The following is a 25,912-nucleotide window of genomic DNA, read 5'->3' on the forward strand; positions in this document are numbered from 1 at the left end:
TAGAGAGCTTATAATCTCATGGGGATCAAGTACACAGTTTAAGTTAGCGTGAGACATGCTCTGTTGCTGGAGAGCAGAGAGTACGGCAGAAACACTGCTAAGAGACACTTGCCCCAAATTTCCTGGAAGTGGTTCTTAAAGGATAAATTAACCAGAGGAAGGTAACAGCATTCCAAGCAGGTAGACCCTCATGAACTAACATGCAGGAGTAAAATAGAGCTATGGGGTTCAGAGAAGCTCTCAGAAGTTCCAGGCAGTTAGAACCAAGAGTGTGTGTCTGTCTGTGATGGGGTGGGTGTGGGGGTAGGGACATAGAGAGAAGCAGAAAAGAATGAGGAGAAACAGAGAGGCAGGTAAGTGGCAAGCAATAAGGTGGAAGAGGTAAGCAGGAACCAACCAGCGCAAGAAAGATCCTTGCAAATTATACTCAAGAGTCTGAACTTCCTTCCTGAAGGCAATGGGGGCACCACTGAAAGATTTCAGAGACACTGACCTTGGCTGGATACTTTTGGCAGATTGGTTAGACCATCTGGTCTTTAAGGTCCCTGTATATTTAACACATCCCAAACAGATACTATTGTATTCTGTTTGAAATGTTCTCCAGAGAAAGAAATTATTTAATATATTTTTTTAAATAGCCAATTGCATTTTTGTAGCCTTTATTCGCATAATGCATCAATCTAGCATTGTTCGTCTTTTATTGTCTATGGCGTGGCTGATACCATACTGAGTATATTGGGGATTCCACTGTGCACAAAATTAAGGAAGACTGCAAGAGACTCATAATTGTGTCCTGCACAATAAAAGGAGATGACAAAAGATAGATGATTGATTGATTGATTTTGGAATCAGGTGTTCTAGATGTGTGACCTTGATCCGTCTGAGCCTCAATGTCTTTATCTATAAAATTGGGATAATAACAATACTACCCTGTTAAGTCATTGAGAATATTGGAGAAGATAGTACAGGTGAAAAACCTAATCTAATGATTGGCACATAAGAATTTACGGGTAGCTAGCTGTTAGCATCAATCTCAATAGTAGTAGTAGTGATAGTAGTTGTATTGGTATCTTCTGAAATTGGCAGAAAAAGTTTTTTGTAACAGCAGTGAGAGGCTGTTACTGCTATTATATTACCAGTTGCAATAAAATCTCTTCTATTTGGACACCTGAAATTCAAAATCATGACAATTTGGTTTAGTTATGAAATTCTTTTCTCCATGGGACCAGAACCAGTTTGCTTCATGAATGAATAATAGAAACTCTGGAGATGGCAGAGGAGATGAGGATTGGAGGAGTGGGTGTGGAACTCTTTGAACTATCTATATATATATTTCTAGTACTTTAAGCTACTTCCTTGGTATATATGCCATATAATCATTAAAAATGTAGCCATATTGGTTTATTCAAGTGTCTCCCAAGATCACTTAAATTGGTAGCACTTGATGGTCATTGATTGTAAAGAACATGTTTAAAAGCAATAAAATAGCATTTCTTTGCAGAACATTTTGTCCTTGCTGGTTATTCTGCATGACCTTTCTTCCCCCTTGCTTTCCTCCAGTTACACTCAATGAGTGTAATTTTACTAAATTCATAGCAGTCACCATTTATTTATTTATTCATTCAACAAATAGCTGTTGAATGCTGCTATGTGCTAGGTATGCAGGCTGGGTGCTGGAGATGGAGGAATGAGCAAAAAGACAAAGGCCCTCCCTCTTGCAACTGACATCCTAATCATAGGTTTGGCTTCGGAATGGAGCAGTGATAATCTGTTGGAGTTGTATAGAGGTATATAGAGGTACTTATAGAAAAATAAACGTGATAAAATGCAGCATCGATAGAATGATAAATTCATCAGAATTAGGCCATTATAAAGGATGCCAGACCTTAGGACAAAGCTTTTTTGTGATATTGCCTTTATAGAGGTTTTCATTGAAATTACACAAATGACTCTGCACATAGAGATTTGTGTGTTTTCCCCATTAACTCATGCTTTCACCCCACCCCAGATCCATAAAATTCCTTCTTAGTTCCTCAGTAATTTGATAAAAATATTAACAGAGAAAACTAAGTCATACTGGGCTGTTACCCCCCCCCCCCAAAAAAGGTCATAGAAATATGAAGCTGAGAAATATTTAAATCCAGATCTGCTCCTGCCTTGCTCAAGCCCCTTAATAACTTGTGTCTGTGGAGTAAAAGATGAACTCTAAAGCTTTCATTCAAAACTGCCTTATGAAGTTAGCCAAAGCTATTGTTCTTTTTGATATTTTATCCTTAATCCCCAAGGCCTCCTGAAGACCCAGGGGCTTTGGTGTGGAGGGAAAATCATACAAAAGCCATTGCCATAACTTGAAGCACTGCCTCATCTCAGTGATGTGTGATTTGTACCCATCCTGGCTTTCCTCTTTAAACATATGGCTATTTCATGTATGTCATTCAACCAATACTCATTGAATGCCTCCCGTGTGCCAGACATTTGTACTTTTTGTTTTTATCTTTATTTGTTCCCCCTTGAAATGTATAATCCAATCTGTGGTTTCTCTGAGTCTAAATAAGCATTCACCGTGGGTTCTCCAACTGGTCCTGGCCCATTCATCTAGAAAATCAAAGTAGCTTTCCCTATCAAAAAGCTAGTTTCACTGTTCCACCGATTATTTCCTAGCTGTATGACCAAAAGAAAAGAATCATAGTAGGAAGAGGCAGGAGCTCTTTATATAGATTTATTATCCACCTGCCTAGCAGACATCATCTGTCTTTACTTCAAAGCACCTACATTTGTACTGTTGAAATATGGTTCTTAATCTGGGAAAAATCCCTACTATATTAATTTTGAAAATACTGTCCTAAATTTACATAATGTATTTAGAAGTGAAATTGTTAGGAGACCTGAAATCCTTTCTATGATCATTTGAGGTGGAGATGATTTTTATTTTCTTCTCAAAACACATCTTCCGATATCCAGCAGGACTCCTCTGTCCATTCAGCTAGCCAATCATTTGTCTTGGACCAGGACTAAGACTCAGACAAGAGTGCTTGCTCTCAAGGAGCTCCTGTTACAAGGTGCATTTGGGACTGCAGAAGTCTCAGGTCCGCTCAAGAGTTTGGATATCTGAACCTGGACATTGGACAGTGATATTTGTCATTGAAGCATTTTTTCATGACATTAGAGACCTACTCCTCTGTCTTGAGTCTGGAACATTATGGAGGTACCCTGGCCTGTCTCCATACTGCTATAATCACTCTGAAATGCAACACGGCGCTGTACACCTACTAGGTGAGTAAAAACATTTGTGAAATTCAGTTGGGTTGGAATTTGTTTGCTACCTTCCACCTGTCAGTGATTTGAGGTTATAGTAAATGACATATTGTTTAACCTTTAAGCTCTGAACCAATTGGGAAACAAGACAAAAGAGATGGCAGATGTAAAAGACACCATCCACAATTCTGGTACAAACAGCTGTTGGAGAACATGGCTTATATCTACAGCTCTACATGGCTTTCCTAATATTAAATCCAAGAACATGGAGACCCTCCAACCCAGTCATCAATGTTGCCTGCTTACCGAATAGGACAGGGTCTGCCTCAGAGAAGCCGAGCAGAACACGCGTTCCCTATAGAGCTTGTATACAAGAAAAGGAAGAAGATAGTGCTGGACTACACATGCCCAATTTCTCCTTTTGAACTTGAAACTCTGATAAGATTTCTCACCTCCTTGCTTCCCCCAGGCAGAAGGTATGAAGAGGCAGAGACAGGGGAGGAATATCACTTATGGGGATTCCTCCATGAGAGAGAACCTTCTAGAGTCTGGAAAAACATTCCTTGGCAACACTAATGAACACATTAGTCCTATGGAAACTGTGGCAAGCACTGCTTTGGACATTCAAGATATAGAAGTGATCGAGATAAATATGATCCTTTCCTTCATGGAACGTTTGGACAACCAGGGGTTGGAGAGAGGTAGTAGATGATAACATCCCAACCCTGACAATTCTTCAGGAAGAGAAAGCTGTGCATTTGACATAGAGATGATCCTTCCCACATTGGCTATAGATATTAAAATGTGCCTTTAAAATCCTTTCAATGGTGTTTAAAGTGCTGATGAAATGCTTATTCTTGATATTTTTTATCTACTATCTTGATTTTTTATCTTTCATAATTTTCTCTACTATTCACTTCTCTGGTAAAAGGAGAAAAAAGAATAAAATCTTCTCAGAGTTCTATGCAGCCAGAAAAAAAAAAAATCAAAGATATCCACCAGCAGCTTGCAAAAACAAGAGGTAGTTCTGGAGGTTATAAAACATATGCTTGACAACTGATATTATCCACTAGCGAGATATTGTTCATATCTGCACAGCCTGAAATTGCACGAATGATCACCCTGGTTATCAATTCATACATGCTCACAATGGCCTGGTGGCTCTGGGAATTACCTTCTTGGATTACTGCAAATCCCTCATCTCCAACAAATTCATCATGCAAAGTCCCCACTATAATGAACCTTGGGTAAAGCTCAGCATTCAATTGTATTTTAACATGTTAAGTGGAGTGTGGGTAGTCTCAGAAAGAGAACAATTTGGGGATGTTAGAAAAGAGACTTCACCTTTCAGATCTGTTTCCCACAATTATCTTGCCACTCAGGGCCCACTGCAGTCTCGGTTATTTAATATTGAAGTATCCACCCTCTCTGCAGAAGTGCCACAAGGGGAGGCTCTCACTTGGTGGTATTTAGTTCCCTTGTCAGGACCTGCACCCTGGAGTAGTCGGCAGGGTAAACTGTGCAGAGTTTCTGGCAGCATGGACGTGGCCAGCATGTTACCTAGTTGTTAGTAACAGCATGAGGGAACTTTTGCTTTTGTTTTGTTTTCTAGGAACCCCATCCATTCTCTTGGTAACCCATTGTGGAGGGATCCGTGATAACTGGAGGCTATGAGAGACCACACTCTAGTACTTTACGCCATGGTCATTTTCATCCCTGTTGAACAGAGCAAACTATAACATACCAAACACAACTTCATGTCACATTCACTCAACTGAATGTGTGTGTACATGTGTGCATATACATGTATCATATACAAACACATACACACCCATACACACACACACACACACATATATTTATGGAGGCGGCTGTTATTGCATGCTGGGTGCTCTAATAAGTCCTACGGATACAACTGTAAAATGTGGCACATGTGGCATCTATTCTCATGGAGCCTGCATACTAAAAGGACAAAAAGACAATTCCTATCAGGCGAAGGGTCTCAGGGTATGGTTTGGGGATCGTTGGCATTTAAAGCACCTCAGATATACTCATTACAAATTCCAGACCTTGATCTCATCCCAGTCCTACTGTGGAGATCGGAGAAGGCACCTGGGAAGAGGTACTTCCCAAGTTGGGAGTTGAAGAAGAGAAGAAGTTATCAAGAAAGGAATAAAGGAAGGAAGAAGAACCAGAAAGACTGCGCAGCAGAGGAAAGCCAGAGAGACTATGGGGAGATTTTTCAAAACATACAGCCCTTAGTAACTAAGAGACTCCATAAATAGAGACCAGTGTGGGGCTTCCTCCATTTGTAATGCTTCTAGAGCAAAGGAAGACAAGGTTTTCCTTGGCAACCTGATAAACTACATACATTAGTTCCATTTCCTCTTCCTGTGCTTACTACTTTCCAATAGTGACAAGACCATAGAAACCTGAACAGTTGTTTGGACATTTTGCAAGATCCAGACATCGGATCTGGAACCTTCCTGGTACTCTTAGGAACAGAATCTCTGATTTTATGCCAGTCACTACAGTTACCACCAGTGAAGTGGATGGCTTCATATTTCCTATACAGAACCAAGGATGTCTCCAGAGAGTGAAATTTCAAACACCTCCAAACCGATGGCCCATTTCTCCACTGGGTGTTACCTTCTTCTTAATTTTATGTTTGTTCAGGATCCAGGTTACTGAGGTCAATTAAAGTCAGGAGGCGATGTCGGCTTGATTTAGTAAAATTGGATTCTTTGTCTGCCTTGGGTTTATCTCCTTGGGCTGGGTTGTCATTTGAATTTTATGTTTTTGTCCTTATTTCTTCCAACCATTTTTTTTTTCCTCAGGAAGGGTTTTCAGTGCTAGGCTCGCTATATCTGTTTGCAGGGAAGGTGTTTGTTTCTATAAAGTGCCTGTCCCGTCTGATCTCCATCATCTTTATGGTCTTCATTCTGTCACTGCGGCTCATGTCTGGCCGTGGTTTGTTATGTTTTGACAGGAGTTTGTTATAAAGCTGGGGATCACGTCTCCAGCTTTTGCCTTTCAAACTTTCTTCTTTACGGTAGCCATAAACCCATGCTGCTAAAATGTTCCCTCTAAGAAGGGGGTGAAATTCTGATAACAAAAGCCTTGGGGGTAAAGAAGGGGGGGGAGGGTGAGAGGGAGGGAGAAATATTTTGAAGAGATGTTAAAGTAGCAAGGTACATACTGGCAGTCATTCAAATGCAAACAAAGAGAATTCATACAAATTCCAGAGGTTTGAGAAAACAGAGAAAGGCAGGAGCAATGTACCTGGGTTAACCTGCCCTGCTGTTTTTAATCTTTGGAATCTTGGACAAGTCAGGAACTGCGGACTAGTAAATGAAATTAGTCCTGGGTTTGCTAGAAAGGAAGAAAGCACAGTGTGAGGACCATGCACTGACATCTATAAATCTTCTAGCAGCCATCTTGCACATTCATTTTTTAAAATGCTTCGAATTATCGTGTTTTTCGGTGTATAGATGGTGGAATGTAGACAAGATGTATGTGATCTTTGATATGGTGTCTGTATTTTAACCTTTCTTCTCTACCTCAGAAAATAGTTATTGAATACTTGCTGTATGCAAAGCCCTAAATGTGCATCTCCAGCTGGTAAAGTCTATTGAGCATGGCTATGTCTTAGGAGCTTGGCTAGACACTCAGTGTACTTCTTCTGTTCCAATGAATCCTCAAGGTTATTGAGAAAGAAAAGAATATTATTCCTATGGAACTAGCATATGACCAGCCATCTAGGTACATAGTGCATGTGTATTTATGTGGGGGCTCTGGGTGAGAGGTTGCAGATATAAAGGACAAGTAGGTTCATTCCCATTAACTGTCCTAAACCATGGCTCCCTATAACAGCAGAAGTGGGATTTGGCTCCTGTTTGTCTGATTCCAAGCCTGTGTTTCTTGCACTATCCCAGGCTGATTCCTCTCTAGCCACCTAATGGGTAAGAGGGTGGAAGAGAGCAGAGCCAGCTCATTTTATAGGGAAGTCTGGGGACCTTTTACTTGAGCAGTCAGCAAGGTCTGTATCCCTGATTTCCTAGCCCTGGGAAATAGCAAAAGGCACCATCTCTGGCATAGGAGATGCCTCCAAATCCCAATTGCAACCATCATGCAGCTCCAATGCAGCAGCAAGTCACTCACCAAATGATTTCTGGTAGCCTTGTCTCCCTGACCCACGAGCTTCACTCATGCACAGGAGCTTGGCCAAGGATTTACATGGTCCTGGCTCTTCTCCTCCCTTCCTTGCACTGCCCACCACTCACCCTCAGTGCCTCCCCATACATTAAGTTGGTTCTTCTCCTGCACCTCTGCTTGGGAATATGCCTACCTTTCCTTCCTTCCATTTGCCCTCTGTCTTCCATACTTTCTTCCTCTCTTTCTAGATTTTATTCACTCTGTGTTGAGCACACACTCAATACTCAGGTATGCTCATGTTATTTAATTCTTATGGCAAGCTAATAAGAATAATAATAAAGGTAAAATAATATAATAACTACTATCAATGTCTTAATGTGCCCCCATGCAAAGTGCAGCCAGTCAATAACTATTTGCTAAGTGCCTACTACATGTTCCACATTGCTTTTGGTCCTGAGAATATGGCCAGGAGCAAACAGACACCATTCCTCCCTTCTTTGAGCTTGTATTCTTGTGAAGAAGCAGGTAACATACCAAAATAACATCATATGAGGAGTGATGATTGTTATGAAGAAAAATTAATTAGAATATGGGTATAGAGTTTAGCCAGAGGCAAGAGCATTTTGTGGATGATTCTGTGTTGTCTGTAGGACCTCCCTATGAGGCTGACACAGTTCTCATCCTCATTTGACAGAAGGGAAATCTGAGGCTTGAGTAATTAAGCAATCTGCCCAAAGTCACACAGTTGCTGTGGGACAGAGCTTGGATTTGAGTCCAGGTGGGAGTGGCTCCAATTCCACACTCTTGACCCTGGGGCCCTTCTCCTGGGAGGAGGTCAGGCCTAGTGAGGCCTGGGAAGAGCAAGGCCAGAAGCATCCCTGGACCTTTTCTATCAGTTCTTAATAGTGACAGAGGAGAAAGGGGGAACAGAGAGAAGCCAGAGCCATGCCCATCCAGATGCATGTGGTTCAGTAGATGTAGGACACTTCTTATCTCCAAAAAAGAGGACCACCTCTCCTCCCAAAGGCAATGGAGTACAGAGGCCATAAGTGTCATTTCATATTGGGGAAAGGAGCCACAGTCCTCTCACTGAAAGGAAACGGGAGTTTCAGAGAAGAGACTGCCACATAGTGGTGGATCCTGATGGGGGTTCTTGATGCTGTTAGACCCAGGAGGAATGTTACAGGTGTGTGCAAGCGCTGGAAACCAGGCTGGCACCAAGGCTCAGGCAAACCAGACCCATTCCAGAACCCAGAGAATTCCCAGAGGCTTCCTTCTCTTGCCTAAGTTTTTCTGAAAATCTGCACACAGCATGTGAGACTCCAACAGCTGGCGCCCATGCGGCTTTATCAAACTTGGGTGGGTGCGTTTTGGCTGTTAAGTCCTGCTGCCAGAAAGACTATGCAACATTTAATTCACTGTCAGAATGGTTGTTCCTTTTCTTGTAGACACAATCTGAGGGTCAGAAGCACAGCCCCCAGTGGACTTCTGTGGAATGTGAAGCTGACCCTCTTTTACTATTTCTCGTTTCCAAGGATTTTACTTCCTTGTAAAGTGCCCCTGGAATGCTGACTTGGCGTGCAAATGGAGTCAGTCTCTTTCTCTCTCTCTCTCTCTCTTTCTTTCTTTCTTTCTTGCTCTTTCTCTCTCTCCTTAAAGAAGTGTCCTTTTTTATGGACTTCAGATGTTTATAAATTGTACACACAGATAAAATAAGGAAGAAGCCCCTTCAAACTAAGTAGTCTCCTCAGATGGGGCACTTTTTTTTTTTTTTTTACCTGCAAAACTCAAAATTAACCTTAATCCCAAGATGAGTCTTTTGAAATGATTAGTTTCTAATCTTTAATTATCAGGATTAGAGCATTCAGATGTGAACATTCCAGATATGGGGCCCCAAAACCTCATTTTCTCCTTCTTGTGGTTTTGATTCTCTGGCCCAAAACTCTGAAAAGTGGCTTTGCCTCTGCATTAGAAACCCGCATGTGTGCATAACCAGCTTGAGCTTGGCAGATTGTCTAAACAGAGATGCCAAGTCCACGTTCATCCATGTGCCAAACATCTCTTAAGTAGCTGTTTACATCATGAATGTGCTATGGTACTGAAATGATCAGGGAATGTTCCCTGCCTTCAGGGAACTGCAGTCACTGAAGGAAAGACAATAAAATTGGTGATTCCAGTGCAGCAGGGTAAGTCACATGGAATATGCAGAAAGAAATGTTATGAGAGTGATGACTTTCACTCGTGCTTAGCAACATCGGCCTCTGCTCAGCACTTCACACGCATGATGATGTTATGATTACTTGTAGCTGCTCGCTGAATTAGTGACTTTTCTATTACTGTTTGACAAAGAAACTGGTGTATAAAAGAGCATAAATCATTTGTCCAAGGTCACCCAGTGAGTAAATGACACAGCCAGTAAATAAATCCAGAAGTTTCACTGTGGACCCAAGTTTGTAATCAGTTGCTCAGCCAGAGGACAGGTGCTTTAGATGAGGTATGAGGATGCCTAAGATACGAGATGAAGTAGAAGATGGGGGGTCTAGGACCTGTGAGACAGAGGATGCTTCAGGGGCAAAAGTTTTGAGGAGCCCAGTGGAGGAAACCCTGTGGAAGTGGATCAGATTGAAGTGGAGTCAAGAGAAAGATGGTAGAGAAAGCCCATTTGTTATTTTAATTCTACAAACCTTTCCCTTGACTTCAAAATCCACTTTAAAAGGTTATATTTTATTAGCTTCTATTTTAGTGACCACTTAACACCGTAGAGGAAACGTCTTGTGCAGTATCTAGCCCAGAGAAAGGGCCCCATTCTGCACAAGTCTGCGTCTCTCTGTAGGGAGGAAGTCATCTCTTGCCGTTCATTGCTAAGGATGGCCAAGCCCTGCTTTCTATTAAGTTTGGAATCACACACATTTGTCTGTTTCTCTGGCAACATTTCTCTCACTCCATTGAATTGTGCGGATATTAAAACACAAAATGAAATGACTTGCGGTATCCCTGTGGGTTTGGGTTTGAGAAGGCCCAATAAATCATATTGAAATAATTTTGTAAGAATTCTTGAAGTTTGGTACCTTTGAAAAATCAAGGAATGAAGTCTTTCTCAATTCTCTTTCCTGGAGCCATTTTTTTCCTTTAGGTGAGTGAATGGGTTTGGGGTGAAAAAAAAATAAACAAAAACAAAAACAAAACCCCTGCAAACCACCTGAAAACATCAAATGTGGATGATTCACCCAGAGTAATAACCACATGAGGTGGATCAACTGTTTAATTTCACCATCAGCATGTAGATAAAGCTTTGAGGACTTGAATACTGTCATTGTCCCTTTGTAAGGGGCATACTTTGTGACCTGAATGGCAAAATAAAATAAAATAAATAAATAAATGTAAAACTTGACAATATTCAGTGTTGGTGAAGTCGTGAGTCAAACATGTACTATATATATCTTTTCCTCTTTCAGCATCTACCCTGTGGGACGTGCTGAAAAATAATCCCTGCATCCCTCACCATGAGAATGTCTAAATAACCTGTAAAATAGCTATCCTCTGGAATATGATGCAGGGTTTAAAATCAATCAATTAACCATAGAGCTCAAAAATATATCATTGAGTGAAAAAAGACAAATTCCATATAGATACATTTATTATGATAACTTCTGTGTAAAACAAGACAGAAAGTACTCACACAAAATGATATGTGTTTTCTATGGGTACAAATATATGAAGATAAATGTATAATTTAAAAATCTAGAAGGCTATGCAACATACCGATAACAAAGGTAACCTAGGAAGGGGTGAAGTCACTGACATTGGTGGGTGCAAGGAAGGTGCTCACGGAAACTTTAGACTTAGCAACTGTATTAATCAACCCTGGCAGCTCAGACAAATTAATTTTGAAATTTCAATGGCCTAACACAATAGAAAAGTGGATTTTGCTTCAAAGTCCAAAAGGGTTTTCCCAATATGTAGCAGCTGTCCTTCTGGTAGCAATTCAGTGACCCAAAGCTCCTCCTGTCTCCTGGCTCTTCCATCCATGAGGTTCCATGGAATCCCTTGCAGTCTGCAGCATCTGGTCACTGGGAAGAGTGTGCCAGTTACACACAGAATGATTTTACTTGTCATGTCCAGACATTTAATTTTCCTTCTTGATGTCTTCTTGGTTGGAAAAAATGAAAACAATGGAAATGTCCCCGGACACTGGCTACCACTCACCACATGGCAGCACCTAACCAAAAGGGAATTTAGAAAGTGAGATCTGACTCTGCCTAGAAAAAGATATCAGAGCTAGTAAACTGTGAGTTTCTGCAACAGTCATATGTTAATTTTTGCATGTGTATCACTTGTGTAATTTAAAAATTAATAAAAATCAAATGTGGGCATAAAAATAAACCAATGTTGGTTGATTAAAAACAACAAGCATTCTATTTTATCCCACCCTGGCTCCAGGTAGCTATGCAGTTTTACTTCTCTGGCTATCACATTCCTCCACAGTAAAATGAGGGTGTGGAATATAATCATGAACAACCTAATTACATTTATTAAATAATTGTTAGTATTTTGTATTATATTTTTTCCACATATGTTAAGTGCTATTCATAATTACTAATCAGGAGCTAATCAGTATCATCATGAGTTGAGTTCATTCCTACTCAAATCACAGAAACACAAGCGTAGTCTTTGTTTTAATGGTATTCTTGAAATATGGAACTTATCTAGGGTACATTTTAAAATCTAAAGAAGCCCATTGGAACTGGAAAATGCTACTGGGAATCACCAGACACTAAACCTGAGGTCTTCTCTGACTCTAACATTTCAATTTTGTAGCTAAGATAGTGCCTTATAGAGGACATCACTTACATGGATATTTGTTAAAGGAATGAATAAATCCATCAGTTGAATTTATGCAAAATTTTATACAAAAATGTATGTTTGTACGTGTGCATAAGAGAGAGCAAGATTTATACTGAGTAAAAGCATTATTCAATAATTGAAAATATACTAATAAATAGCTTTCTAAGGGAAATTAGACCACCAATTCAGTAGTAACTGAGAAGGCATTTAATCAAATTAAATATCCATCAGTATATAAAAAAAGGAAAATCATAAAAACAAAGATTAGAAAAATAATTTGATTTTCTTTCCATTATAAGTAAAATGATCTGATCTCAAATCAACATATAGTACTTCCCCTAATCTGAGAGGCATTCCCTAAAAAATTGAGGGGGAAAAAAGAAATCCTACTATTTCCCTCATTATTTAGTACTTTTTCCTAGAAGTTCTCTTCTAACTATTGCAATAGGATGGAAAGTAATGATATAAATATATTGGAAAAAAAGAAAGGAACAAAACTATCCGTATTTGGGAATGATAGATTTCTTCACCTAGAAAACTTGCAAAATTCTTCCAAAAAACTATTAAAATTAATAAGAGCATCCTATTAAATGTCTGTGTTCCCAAGTAGAAATATAATGAAAAAATTGCATTATCCATTCAGCATACCTAAAATATTTAAGAATTATCTTAACAAGGAAGTTAGCTACTTAAATATAGAAAACTACAGAATTATTTTATGGTTGAGATATAGACTTAAATGGATAAACATTTCATGTTCCTGTATGGGAAGATTGGGTATTTTAAAGCTGCCAACTCTTTCTTAGTAAATCAAATTGAATTTAAATTAACCTTCTTCCAACTTTGGAGTCAGAGAGAGGGGGGAATTTGACAAAATTATCCTAAGGTTCATCTTGAAGAATAGAATATCATTATAAAAATGTTTTTTTATATATATATTTATTTTTTATTGGTGTTCAATTTGAAAAATGTTGAAATAAAAATCATACAGAGGAAAGAAGCAAATCTATTTGGATGTAAACTGCATGCTATGGTTTGGATAACTAAAAGAATATCGTACTATCACAGGAAGATAGTGAGACAAGTCTATGTAATGGCGTAGTTCATCCAGACAAGACTGTCGAAGGTATAAATATATAATAGTTGGCCTAGGCAGCAGCCCAAATCATGGGAAGTGTGTTACACTCCCTAATACAATTCTGTTCCCTTGGTCCCCTGTGCCTGACTGACGTCTATTCATCCTTTAGCTTAGATCTTACTCTTATACCTTACTGACCTGACACCAGCCATAAGGCATCAGTAACTAGAGCATGGCCTTCTTCTGTGAATCAGTAAAGGATTTCAATTTCATACCCAAAATATGTTGACTCATGGCAAGAGGTCCAGCCATGGCTGTGGACCATTCTCGCTCTATGCTATGGTCAGTACCTTGGATAAAGGATGAAAGAATTTTCCTCACAATGAAAGGCATACATCTTAGAGAAATACCCTGTTGTATGGCTGACAGAATCAGAACCCAATATTCCCTGAATATGCCAAAGTACTTGCTGAATTAAATGAGATGAAATGAGACACACTCACCTGGAAATTTCTACAATTTGATCCAAAGCTCCCTAAGAGCAAGATGGGTTCAACCATAGTCCTCAGTATCTTTCTAGCACCTAGTGCAAGGTGGTATGGCTAAAGTGTTAGTTCATCATTAAAATGTTTGATAGGTAGAAAATGGAAGACAAAAACACCAATTAGATTTCGTGAAGGATCAAATATTTTTTTATGGAGTTTTGGGATTTTCTTGGCAGATGGATAACACGTTTAAGAAGAATAGGATATGGAGCACCTATGTGGCTTAGTGGGTCAAGCTTCTGACTTTGGCTCAGATCATGATCCCAAGGTCTTGGGATTGAGCCCCGAGGTGAGCTCCTGGCTCATCAGCAGAGTCTGCTTCTCCCTCTTTCTCTGTCCCTCCCCTGGCTGGTGTTTACACACTCTCTCTCAAATAAATAAATAAATAAAATATTTTTAAAAATATATTCATAGGATCTTAAACTTGGCTAAAAATGTCCAGTGAGATCTCTTGCACTAAAGAATAGATCACAAAAAAAAAAAAAAAGAAAAGAAAAGAATAGATCACAAGCCATTTGCCATGGCCTAGAAAGCTCCACATCATCTGGTCTTGCCTCTTTTTTTCTGAGCTCATCTGTTATCTCATTCTCTTGGCTGTGCACCTGCCACACTGCCTTCTTCCTGATACTATGAGACACCAAGCTCATTCAACCTAAACTCATTCCTATCCTAGGGCTTTTGCCCTTGCTAGTGCCTTCGCCAGGACCACTTTTTTCCCTGATCTTCACATGGCCCTTTGCAGTCAGGATCAGCTCCATTACCACCTCCTACTGCAGCCTTCCAGGCCAGCCAGTCGAAACCAGCTTGCCCTCCCGACCACCAAGTTTATTCTTTCTCCATCGCCTGCTGTTAATGTCCAGCCCCTAGAACAATGTCTGGCTCCTAGTTGGTACTTAATAATCATATATTAAGTGAATGAATCTTTGAAATAGTAAAAGTGGTAATCAGAAAGAAGATATTTATTTATTTATTTATTTATTTTAAAGGTTTTATTTATTTATTCATGAAAAACACAGAAAGAGAGAGAGAGAGGCAGAGACACAGGCAGAGGGAGAAGCAGGCTCCATGCAGGGAGCCTGACGTAGGACTCGATCCCAGATCTCCAGGATCAGGCCTGGAGCTGAAGGCAGGCACTAAACCGCTGAGCCACCTGGGCTGCCCAGAAAGAAGATATTTAAATCAAATTGTTTTGGTTGCAAAAAGAAGTAAACGGTGTTGGCATTAAAAGATATGTTAATAAAAGATTTCAAATGTCAACTTATGAAAGTAAAGTACGTTTGTTTGACCTGCTTTCTCTTCAGGGCAAAAGAATTTGCTTTGAACCTCTAACACTCCCATTTAATTTTAAGCATGTTTTATTTACTTTGTTTTGGCTATTTATAATGGTTATTTACTATAAATGAAATCTCCAGTATTGTTTATTTCACTACTAGGAGCACCTCCATTTACATGTTAGTATAATGCATTCACTGATTTCTGAATACATGTAAGGTTAAGTTTAATGAATCTTTGTGTTAATTATTTACCTCAGTAGTAGAATTTCCCTGTGGATTTCTGAGGTACTGCAGCCTTAGAACAACTATATAAAACAATCCAGATTCAGACAACCAATTTATCCTTATCATATTTATCAAAAAGTTTTTTAAGACTAGAGTAATTGACGATTTTATTATAATTAACTTTGCCTAATTAAAAACACAAACGTGTGGTTATATACTTTTCTCTTTCCAATGAAGAGAAAAATCATTAGTTAAGGAATTGCCAAATGTTAAGTGGCACTAATACTAATACATCTTCTTATTCCACATTTTAATTATGGTTCTCAACTCTTTTCAATTTTTTGAAGTGAATTGTCTTTGGAAGATAGAAATTACAGGCATTTAGAATAGCAAATGATCACCCCAAAATAAAAAAGTCATAACATTAGACAGTATTTTCTCAAAAGACTTGGAGAAATTCAGAGTACTTGAGATCTACATATTAGATTCTGCAGTTTGGCAAGGGTATTTACACCTAATAAGCTATTAGAGAATTAGAGAGTCTCAAGATAAGGAGTAATTGCTATGTTGATTTGCCTAGAAGTGTTCAAGTATGTTTGTTTCACCACAAGCTTACCAGGTTTTTATTTTAATCTTTTTATTATTATTGTATTTTGTAATTTGATTACTGGTTTGAACATTTTCCCATATGATTATTTTCTACTGATAATCTCTTTCATCTGAACTGCCTATACACATTCTTGAGAGCTTAAGAAAAACATTTCATAATGATTAATAGACATGAAATGCTCAAAAAAACCCAGATGTACAGTAGTGTATATCTTCTCAATGATTAAGAGTACTCAGCATGTACCATTTGGTTTCTAAATGGGGGGAAATTAGTTAATATCTACAAATATCCTATAGACATTCTGATATCCACAAGTAATAACCATGAGAAAAGATGGGCATTAGATACTGCTCCCCAGCACCATCAGCCTACCAACACCAATAGTAAGAACTTCTGGAAAATGGGGGTTGATGGTTTGGAACAAAACAAAACAGCAACAAACCTCGCAAGAAACTGGAATTTAGAGCTTAATATCTAAATTAACTATGAGTAAACTTTTAGCTATCTCTAAATGTTTACCTATGATGTAGAATATAATTTAGGCATTCTTTATACACCTTTCAAGCTCTTGAATAATTTAATTTGTCATTTTCTTGTCTTTCAAAAAAATACACACATATATATATATATATATATATATATATATATATATCATATGCTGTATTACACTTCCCTATATTTCACTCACAGAAAATCTTCTTGTGCTATCATGCTCCCATACTTCCTCTTCCCAACTTTTGGAACTTTGACCTAAATGTGTTAGAAAAATGGGATTTCTTTTATAATCTACTATAGTTTTAATCTATTTGAGAATATTTGAAGATGTAATCATTTTCATGGGACCACAATGTAGATTTAGGTATATCAATATTTAAATTGTTTTTAATTCCAAGGATTAACATATAAATGTAAAGTGTAAATGTGGCATGTGAATATGACACTATAAAATGTGAATAGATTCAGAATTGGTGTGCCTGATGCATTAAGGGACCACTGAATCTAACCCTGAAGTAGTCACTGTAAAGTCATGTATATTAGGCTGTGCAGTGTGGTTGCATGATTTACTAAATTAAAAGGACACTTTAATCTTCTTGTGCTTCAAAAATAATAAAGTTGTATGTTAAAATCAGGATTCAGAAGAAACTGGACAAGAAAGAGTTCAATATCACAAATTCATTTTTCTATTATCACATTGTATTATAGATACATATTTGTTAACTCTCTTATTAGAAGTGAGTTTGAAAGACAGGGACAAAAATCCAGCGCCTATCACGGAGCTTTATGCCTACTCTGGGCTCAGTAGATGTTTATAGAAGAAATCAATGAATGAGTTATAGAGTGATTTCCTTAACTTAAGTACATGTGATTTTTTTTTTCTGGTTATTTGTCCCCTTCACTACACATTATCTATATATTGCTTGTCATGTGTGTATTATATTTTGTAAATACTCCCCTGTAGAACAAAAACTCTTTGGCAAAGATTGCCTCTGTGGAATAATGATGCCCAAAAATGTCCAGTCCTAATCCTTGGCACCTGTGAATATGTTACCTTGTGATGGTAGATTATCCTGGATTATTTGGGTGAGTCCAGTGCAATCACAAATGTCCTAAAGAGTGGAAGGGGGAGGCAGACGAGGAAGTCTTCAACAGCTATCGCTGGCTTGGGTGATATAGGAAGGGGACATAGCCAAGGGAAGCAGCCAGTCTCTAAATGCTAGAAAAAGCAAAGAAACAGATTCTCCCTTAGAGCCTTTAGAAAGAAACACAGCCCCACTGACACCTTGATTTTAGCTCAGCAAGACCCATGTCAGATTGTCAGGAACTATGGGATAATCAATAAAGAGAGTTTAAGCCATTAAGTTTGTAGTAATTTGTTACAGCAGGAATAGAAAAATTAATACAGTCTCTGACACACCCTTTGTATCCCCTTCAGTGACACAGGATGTTGCACAAAAAGACTCAGGTATCTCTTGTAGTTCATTTTTCTCATCGCTTCTTTTTTCACATTACTGTTTGTTACCCCATTCCATGCCAGAGTGGGACAGCCTCAATCAGGATTTGTCTGTTTGCAAATGACAGAAAGCTAACACAAACTCTCTTAAGCAAAAGAGGCACAAGATGTACATCTCAAATAAGCGGGAACTCTAAGGGATGGAACTGGGATTCAGTCCTAACTATGCTGAGGTCCTAAATCAGTCCACAAAGATTCTCTCTAATCTGCTTTCCTTTCTATGCAAGCTTCCATGTTTCTATAATTCACATTTTTAGTGGAAAGATTGTCCTCTTTGGCTTTCAGGAAAGGATTCTTATTTACCCATCTTAGTAGCATAGGAGGATGGAAGGGTACTATGATTATCCATTGTTGCATTAAAAACTTGCTGGCTAAAAGTACAAACATTTATTCTATTTACTCATGATTCTGCAATTTGAGCAAAGCTTATAGGAGACAGCTCCTTTCCACTTCACTTGACACCAGCCCGAGCCAGCTAACTGGAGGGCAAGGATTCACTTCCAAGATGGCCTCACTCCTGCAAGTTGGTGCTGGCTGTTTGCTGGTAGCTCAGCTGAGGTTATCAGCTGGGAAGACTTAAGTTCTTCATGTGTCTGTTCCAGATGTCTGCTTCTCACAGTATGGCAGTCTTAGAGTAGTTGAACTTTATACACACTGGCTTCCCACCCAAGTGCAAAGTGGAAGTTTCTTTAGTCCTTTTTAACATTTAGCCCCAAACTGACACAAGGTCACTTGTGCCACATTTTGTGGATTAAAGTGGATCACAGAGCCCTGTCCAGATTTGAGGAGAGGGGACTGCATCCACAAAGATGTGAATGCTGTTGTTATGGTTCACTGGGGCCACCAGTAACTGTCTACCACAGTGGATAGTGGAGCTTTTGAGTGATAATCCCCACAAGACCATGGGGGAAATAAATTGTAAGGGCTATCCCACAAAGCAAAGGGGCTGAACACAAACCTCCCTCAGGTAGCTCTCACAATTAGTTCCAAGAGTGGTAGAAAATATTAAATAAAGCAAAGCTGCATTTCCCTCTAAATATATTTACTATATAGTTTGTACATTTTCTGGGGTTGGAGAGGTAATTAAAAATTTAGGTTTACAGTTAAGAAGTTGCAAACTTTTTCCCTGTTCAATTTGTTTATTCTATGAATGAAAATGATGATAATATATAGCAGATACTACTACAAAGGAATTAAATGGTGCAGGATTCATGATGAATAAACTATAATGTGGCTAATCCAGTGGTGTTTATTTGCAGTAACCTTTTTAATGTGACAATTCCTTGGAAATCGTAGTGAAATATTTTCACCCTACATCTACATTTTTATGGTTTGTATTTATTCTTCACAGTACAGATCCCAAAATGTCAAATTACTAGAGCTGTTTTATGGAAATTAGTTTTAGGTTAGAATATTTGAAATGCATTAAATTAATTTTATCTGTTTAGCAAAGTACAATAAGGTTTTTCGCATTAACAAAGTTTTCTTTATGATATCGGCTGTGTGTATGTTTAAAGACATGGTGGACTCAAATCTTGTTTGAATTTTATATTTAGCAAATGAACATGCGCTGTTGGGGATTAAACAGTATTTGGAAAATGTATGCATAAGGATTATTTAGAATGGAATTGCCAAAAATCCTGGAATATTTAATACACACTTGTTGATTGATTTTACTGCAATAAATATGAAGCAATAACAACTATATAAATTATTCAGAAACTAGTCATCCACAGCAGGATTCTTTAGAGATTACTTCAGAAAACAGTTTGGCAGGATATTCTTTTTATAGTTTTTTCTTTTTTTTTTTTTCCAAATCCATGTACAAAAGAGATATAGATCCATATGGAATGGATTAACATTGATTCTTTTAAAATGAAATTAAACATTTTAAAATGTTCAAGTGAAGATTGTATGATCTTTCCTACTAAAGCTCTCTTTGGTAATTTATTTATCTTAAATATTATTTTTGTCTTTCAGGAGGCATTATATAGCGAATGTAAGAGATTTATTAAAAACCTTGGATCGCTTGAGAGTGCTTTAGTACTTTGCCTCAAAATCTGCACATAGGCAAAATTCCTGATATTATGAGTTGGGATTTTCAGTTTAAGAGGATTTAAAATCTCTGCTAAAGCAAGGGCTTGTTAGGTGTTTCTAAGCATCATATATCAGAGAGACACAGCTACTTACCAATCGTTCAAACTAAAATGGGGCAGGACAGGACACATGGAATCAAAGAGACCAATTTAGACCAAATAGAAGGTATCAGGTTCTCTTAAAATTGGTCTTTTGTTCTAGAAAGATATCCTGCTCCAGAAGCAGATAGAATAATCAATATTTACTTAGGTATGGACCTCTTTGTATATGCAGATCCAGATCACTTTTTAAAGATTCTCAAGCAGTAAAGCAGTTGAAGACATAGTATTGAAAAGAGTAAATGTTTGCACATTTGGAGTTAGAGATCCCAATTATCTACTTATAAGTCGTGTGACTTTGACAAAGTCTTAATGACCTTTTTTGTTTTTTGCATAATAATCCTTTTGGGTTCCAGTTCCCTACTATCTTGAGGTTGTTCTGAAGATCCAATTAAAGAATGCCAAAGTACTTTACACATTGCAAAGCATTACATTATCAAAATTTAGATTATGACTATTATTACTAATAAAACATGATTAGATGACTGGCCTATAAGCAATTCACTGAAAAATCCAAGTAGATTGGATGTGTTTTATTTTTTAAAAAATATGTTCATTTAAAGGACACTTGAGATCCAAAGTAGTTAATACTTTTGTTCCCTTTTTTAACGTGGTTATCCTTACATCACTGACTTTCAATGGAAACAAAATCTGGAGAGATGAATGTACAAATTTTTGCTGACCAGCTAGGGGTTTTATTTTACTAACTGTAACCTAGGGGTCATGGCTGTTAATAAAAGAAAGAAATTTGCCTCCTGGTATGATTAGTTTCTTGAGATGACTCGTATCCAGTTGGAGGTCTGACAATGGTGTGGGGTCCATGGGGCCGATGGATATTTTTGTTAATTGTTTATTTCTCTGTGTTTCTCTCCCAGCTATCGGCAGGACCCTTATCCCTCGTTATTTTAGCACTGTGTTTGAAGGAGGGGTGACCGACCTGTATTACATCCTCAAACACTCTAAAGAGTCATACCACAACTCATCCATCACAGTGGACTGCGACCAGTGTGCTATGGTCACCCAGCATGGGAAGCCCATGTTTACCAAGGTACAGGACATACTCAGCAATATGACTTGTTCTTCTGTGGGTGTATTAAAGGATAATAATTATGATTTTCTTCTGGAACTTTGAACTGATTTCTCACTTCTCAGATACTTGCATTGCCATGAGATAATCTCTTCTGTTTGTGACATGGCTAGACTTTTGGTGAACACTGTTCTAAGATGTGTGTGTGTGTGTGTGTGTGTGTGTGTGTGTGTGTGTGATACAGAGCATATGAATGTCAAATATGATAGATCCTCAAAACTAAGAGTTTTGGCTCCCTGTTAAGCTCAGGTTGCTAAATTAGAATTTTGATTGTTATACAAAGACTTCTACAGCTAAAAGAACATTTTCTTGTTGTTATGTGGTTAGTATTTGTGCTTTGTTTCTAAAATTAAATACTTTTTAAAGCTAAATTCAAATGTTAACAAATGGGAAAAAGCAACCAACTACAACTCAAATAGTTGTAATCTTTAAGGGACATAGAAACATAAAAATATAAATGAAACTAGGGAATTCAGAGTTTCAAATTGATTTCCCCAAATTCTGAAAAGTTCTGTGGTTGGTCAGTCACCAAGTGAACACAGTAGAGCCAAAAGTTGGTTATGAGAAAATGGGGAGGATAGTGGGTAGAGGACCCTGTAACATGACCTTTGAGGCAGAATTCAAGTCCCTATGAAGGATGTAAAGTGAAAGAGAAGAGATAGAGGATCAACATGTTTTCTCTACATTCTACACCTATGACTCTTCCCATCCACTGACAATCAACATGTGGAATATTCCTCTGAGCAAAGACTTTTCTAGAACACTATAGACGATCCCTTTATGTCCTCTCTCAAGTAGCAAACTTAGTAAGAACAAAAATTTAGCAGAAGAATCTGACAAACAGAAGTTTATTTTAATGCACATTCGTTCATTGCATTTTGATGAAGTCTCAACATGAAACTAATTTGTAATATTAATGACAGCAGCTATCTCTTTTAGTTGAAAACACACATGATGATCCTCTATAGTTGAGAAGTTGAATGATCAGGGTTAATTGCAAAAGCCCAAATTACAAGAGTGGGGATGTGTTTGTTACTTGTGTATAGTTTTGCTGAAAGAATAAAAATAAATGTTTATCATTTAAAGTACCCATTGATCTTGTTGGTATAGCTTCATCTTCCCAGTACTCACGAGGATGTAAAAAACCAAAGGCAAAGCAAATGGTGATAAAATGCAAAAGCAAATCACAAATGCCATTGATTTCATGGTATCTTGATTGTGTCAATAGACATTTTAAATGTGGGGCAGGAGTTGGGTTTTTCTTTTTCTGACTTTTTAACAGTTGAACAGAGAAGGAAGGTTGCCTATCAAGGACAAAGAACATTCCCATAATGCGCAGAAGTCCATACTGGGAAGAGAGTTTTGTTACATGGAAAGGAATGATCACCTGGATGATTTCATCTGCTGATGTCTCAGTTCATTTTGGAGACCTAAAATATTTACATAATCTTGCATATCAAATGGATAACACAACCTGTTTCAAATGTTATGAAGTCAGAGCCCCATAGAGAAAAGCTTTCTCTGCTAACTCATTATTATTTTGTTTGTTTTGTTTTTTGTCGAAGTTTAGCATTGTTTAGGTAATCAAGAAAAACACACCAATTCCTTATGCCTTAAGGGAAAAAAGAAATCCATGAGAATTAAATAAAATGGCTATAATGAAGAAGCTACTTCCAAAGCCTATAGCCACTGGAAATAAAATGCAGTTTGTGGCAACCCTTTTATAAAATGTAAAATATTTTATATAAACATATTTTATAATAAATAATTTTAAAATAACATATATAACATTTTATGTGCATGGAAATATATGATAAAAGGTAGTCCTTTATATTTTCTCAATTTCTTTCTTTTCAGGCCAAAGTTTTTTCATTAATGTGCATAGTCAGCTGCTTTGAAGATAAAAATGCCATATATTCAGGATGAGTTTTTAAATTAAAAAAAAAAATCCCATTCTTCTGATGAATCAATAAAGTGCCTTTTTTTAATTCGAATCAAGCAAAAGTTTTCCTCTGTTGCAATTTTTCCTTATACAGGAATGCTCCCCTCTTAGATGGAGCAATGGTTGGCTCAGGCATCCAGGGTAGCCACCAGGAAGACCAGAGCAACCTCTTCCTGAACTCAGCTCTTTCAGCCTGAAACTTCCAATTATTCAGGTCACCTCTCACTCTACTCCATGGCAATACATTTCCTAACTCTTATAATGAATATTTCCATACGCTGATGAAAAATACCACTTTCTGGGAAATGCAACTTAACTATGTGGACTTAGTCCAGATGCTAATTATGCACATTTATTTTTAGAAAATTCTAAAAAGTTAATTTCTTCTTCTTCTTCTTTTTTTTTTTTTTTTGCCCCTTGGTTATTATTATACTACCCAAAGAATCCTTCCAGTTTTTCTTTTGTTCTTATATTAATTAAAAATAACCCATCTTCATGTAATAAAAAAATGTGACTATTTAGTATAAAGTAGTAAGCTAATGACCTTACACTATCACAAAGAAAAATATAGTCTGGAAGCTGCTGCTTTATTTTTAAAGGGGAGCCCACTGTACATGGAATTACTTTTTAGCACATTATATGAAGGCAGTATCACGTTGTTCTAATTTAGACTATCAATACACTCTAATTCCCCAAATAGCATTTGACCCAGTGGTTCTGAGTTGCTTTTATGAAAATTTGGTCAACTGGTGAATCAAAAATCAGCCACAGTCCTAATCAACAGTAATATTTAATATTCCTCAGGAGTATCGTGCACATTTTGCAATTTCCTGATCCTAGGAACATTATAGATTATGGATAAATATGTAATTAGAGTTTTAAAACACACATTATGAAGCCTTTCTTTTCTGTATTCAATTTTGAATCAAACTGAAAACAAGGCTTAATAAGCTAAAGAGGAATCACCAAGGTTTTCAGAATCAAAGGCCCTTGAATTATATTTGAGGGTGTGAATACTGGCAGATGCTGAGAGGAGGCCTCTCTGGGGTACACATCGGCTACTTTTAGATTTCCAAACTGTAGTAATAGTTACAGCCATTAATTACCAAACACCCTTATTACTCTATAAACATAGCTAATTCTCTGATCTCGATTATTTATTATGCAATTACTTATTACTGTAGAAAAATACTCTGGAAGTGCCCCAGCCACTTTTCCTGTATGAACACTCTTTCATGTCTTTGACATCATTCCTATCCTAGCCTGTCTAAAGCATTATACAACAGGATTTATACATTTCTACCCTTATTCCAACTCCAGTTGAATTAGCATAATATCAATGATCATATTGCTCTAATATATGTATATCTATGCATTTACATCTGCAGTATCTCTACATAAAATACAATGAGCTTTATGTAATTGTTAATTTGAAAGCAGTATTTCATGCATAAAGACCAAGAAAACTAAGTAAACACTTCTACCTAAAAAACACATTTTCTTTCGTAACAGCTCTATGAAAATCATTTGTATTATACAACAGCATGGTCAACATTGGTTTACAATTAGTCAAAGAAAGAAAAGGGTTAAAAAGCTACCGGTTAGTTTGAGAAATGTTCTTTTTTAGTTCTCTTGTTCCTGGCCTAGTCTCAAGCTAGCACGTGATCCGCTGAATGCCTGCCAGCCTCTTTCTTGTTGATCCTCCGGAGACCATCTGTGCTGGGGGCATTGATTAGAGTGTGTCTGCTGGGATTACATCTTTTCTGTTGCCATGCCAACTAATCAGCTGATTTTGGTTACCACAGAAACAAAATGTCAGAGCTCACAGTACGGTAACATGAATTCAGCACAACAGAAAATGTTTTCTTAATTGGGGACCCTTTTGATTTTGGATTCCAAGTGAAAGGCAGCTTTTAAAAAAAGGCCAACTTTAGATAAAAGCTACATTAATTGTATTGATTAAGAGGAATGCACAGAATTTTTCTGAAAAGAGAGAATATTAATTCTCCTTTATAAGCTATGTCTGTTTTTTACCATTTCCAGACAAGGAATAAATATATATATATATATATATATATATATATATATATATATATTTTTTTTTTCCCCCCCCTTAGGCACCTCTATTCCATTTGCTGATTGTTGCATGTAAAATAAATCACAAAGCTTTCAGTTTCCTTTAACTTCCATGATGCAGGCAGGAGTCAGGGAGGCCAAATAAGGCTTGGGAGAAGGCCATGGGTTTAACTACCCTGGGGGAGACCAAGGGTGACCGAATTCTCCTCCATTCTTCTGTTTGAGGAAGTCATTTAATTTTCCTTAAAGAAAACACCCAACACAGTCAACTCAGATTCAATTTTAAGGATTCCTCTCTTGCATGTGATATGCTCTGGATAAAGCTGATTTCTTGATTTTGGCTGACAAAGGAGGAGCCCAAGGCTTGTTGCAGCTCTCCCTTTTGTAGACTCACTACAGTTTGATGGCAAGAAGGGTCTTCAACTGGTTTGCTATGTCATGGTAAACAGAGAATGCAATTTAACTTGACATTACAGATCCTCCAATTGAGTAATTCATCAGAAGGACTACATCTATACCTTCTCATTATGAAATTCTATTCCAGTAGAAGTAAACCAGAACCTCCATCTGCCCTGGGTTTGTGGTTCATAAACACAAAACAAATAGATTAGATT

At 37.6% G+C, this 25,912-nt stretch overlaps 1 protein-coding gene and 1 long non-coding RNA gene across 13 annotated transcripts in view; one reads left to right on the forward strand and one right to left on the reverse strand.

The window, feature by feature from the left end:
• The window catches only part of LDB2 (LIM domain binding 2), a 375,018-nt gene that overhangs the window by 270,667 nt on the left and 78,439 nt on the right, over positions 1-25,912 (forward strand). For all 12 annotated transcript variants that reach the window (XM_072804720.1, XM_072804727.1, XM_072804733.1 and 9 more), the window contains exon 3: positions 21,069-21,241. In XM_072804720.1, coding sequence (XP_072660821.1) covers positions 21,069-21,241 — 173 coding nt within the window. The remainder of the gene's footprint in view (positions 1-21,068; positions 21,242-25,912) is intronic.
• LOC140620682 (uncharacterized) lies at positions 11,088-24,957 on the reverse strand. The gene is made up of 3 exons (XR_012020395.1): positions 24,821-24,957; positions 17,537-17,701; positions 11,088-11,629 (listed from the first exon to the last, which is right to left on the reverse strand). It is a non-coding gene; the product is annotated as an uncharacterized lncRNA (long non-coding RNA).

This window comes from Canis lupus, chromosome 2, assembly GCF_048164855.1.
Source record: "Canis lupus baileyi chromosome 2, mCanLup2.hap1, whole genome shotgun sequence".
Taxonomy (NCBI): domain Eukaryota; kingdom Metazoa; phylum Chordata; class Mammalia; order Carnivora; family Canidae; genus Canis; species Canis lupus.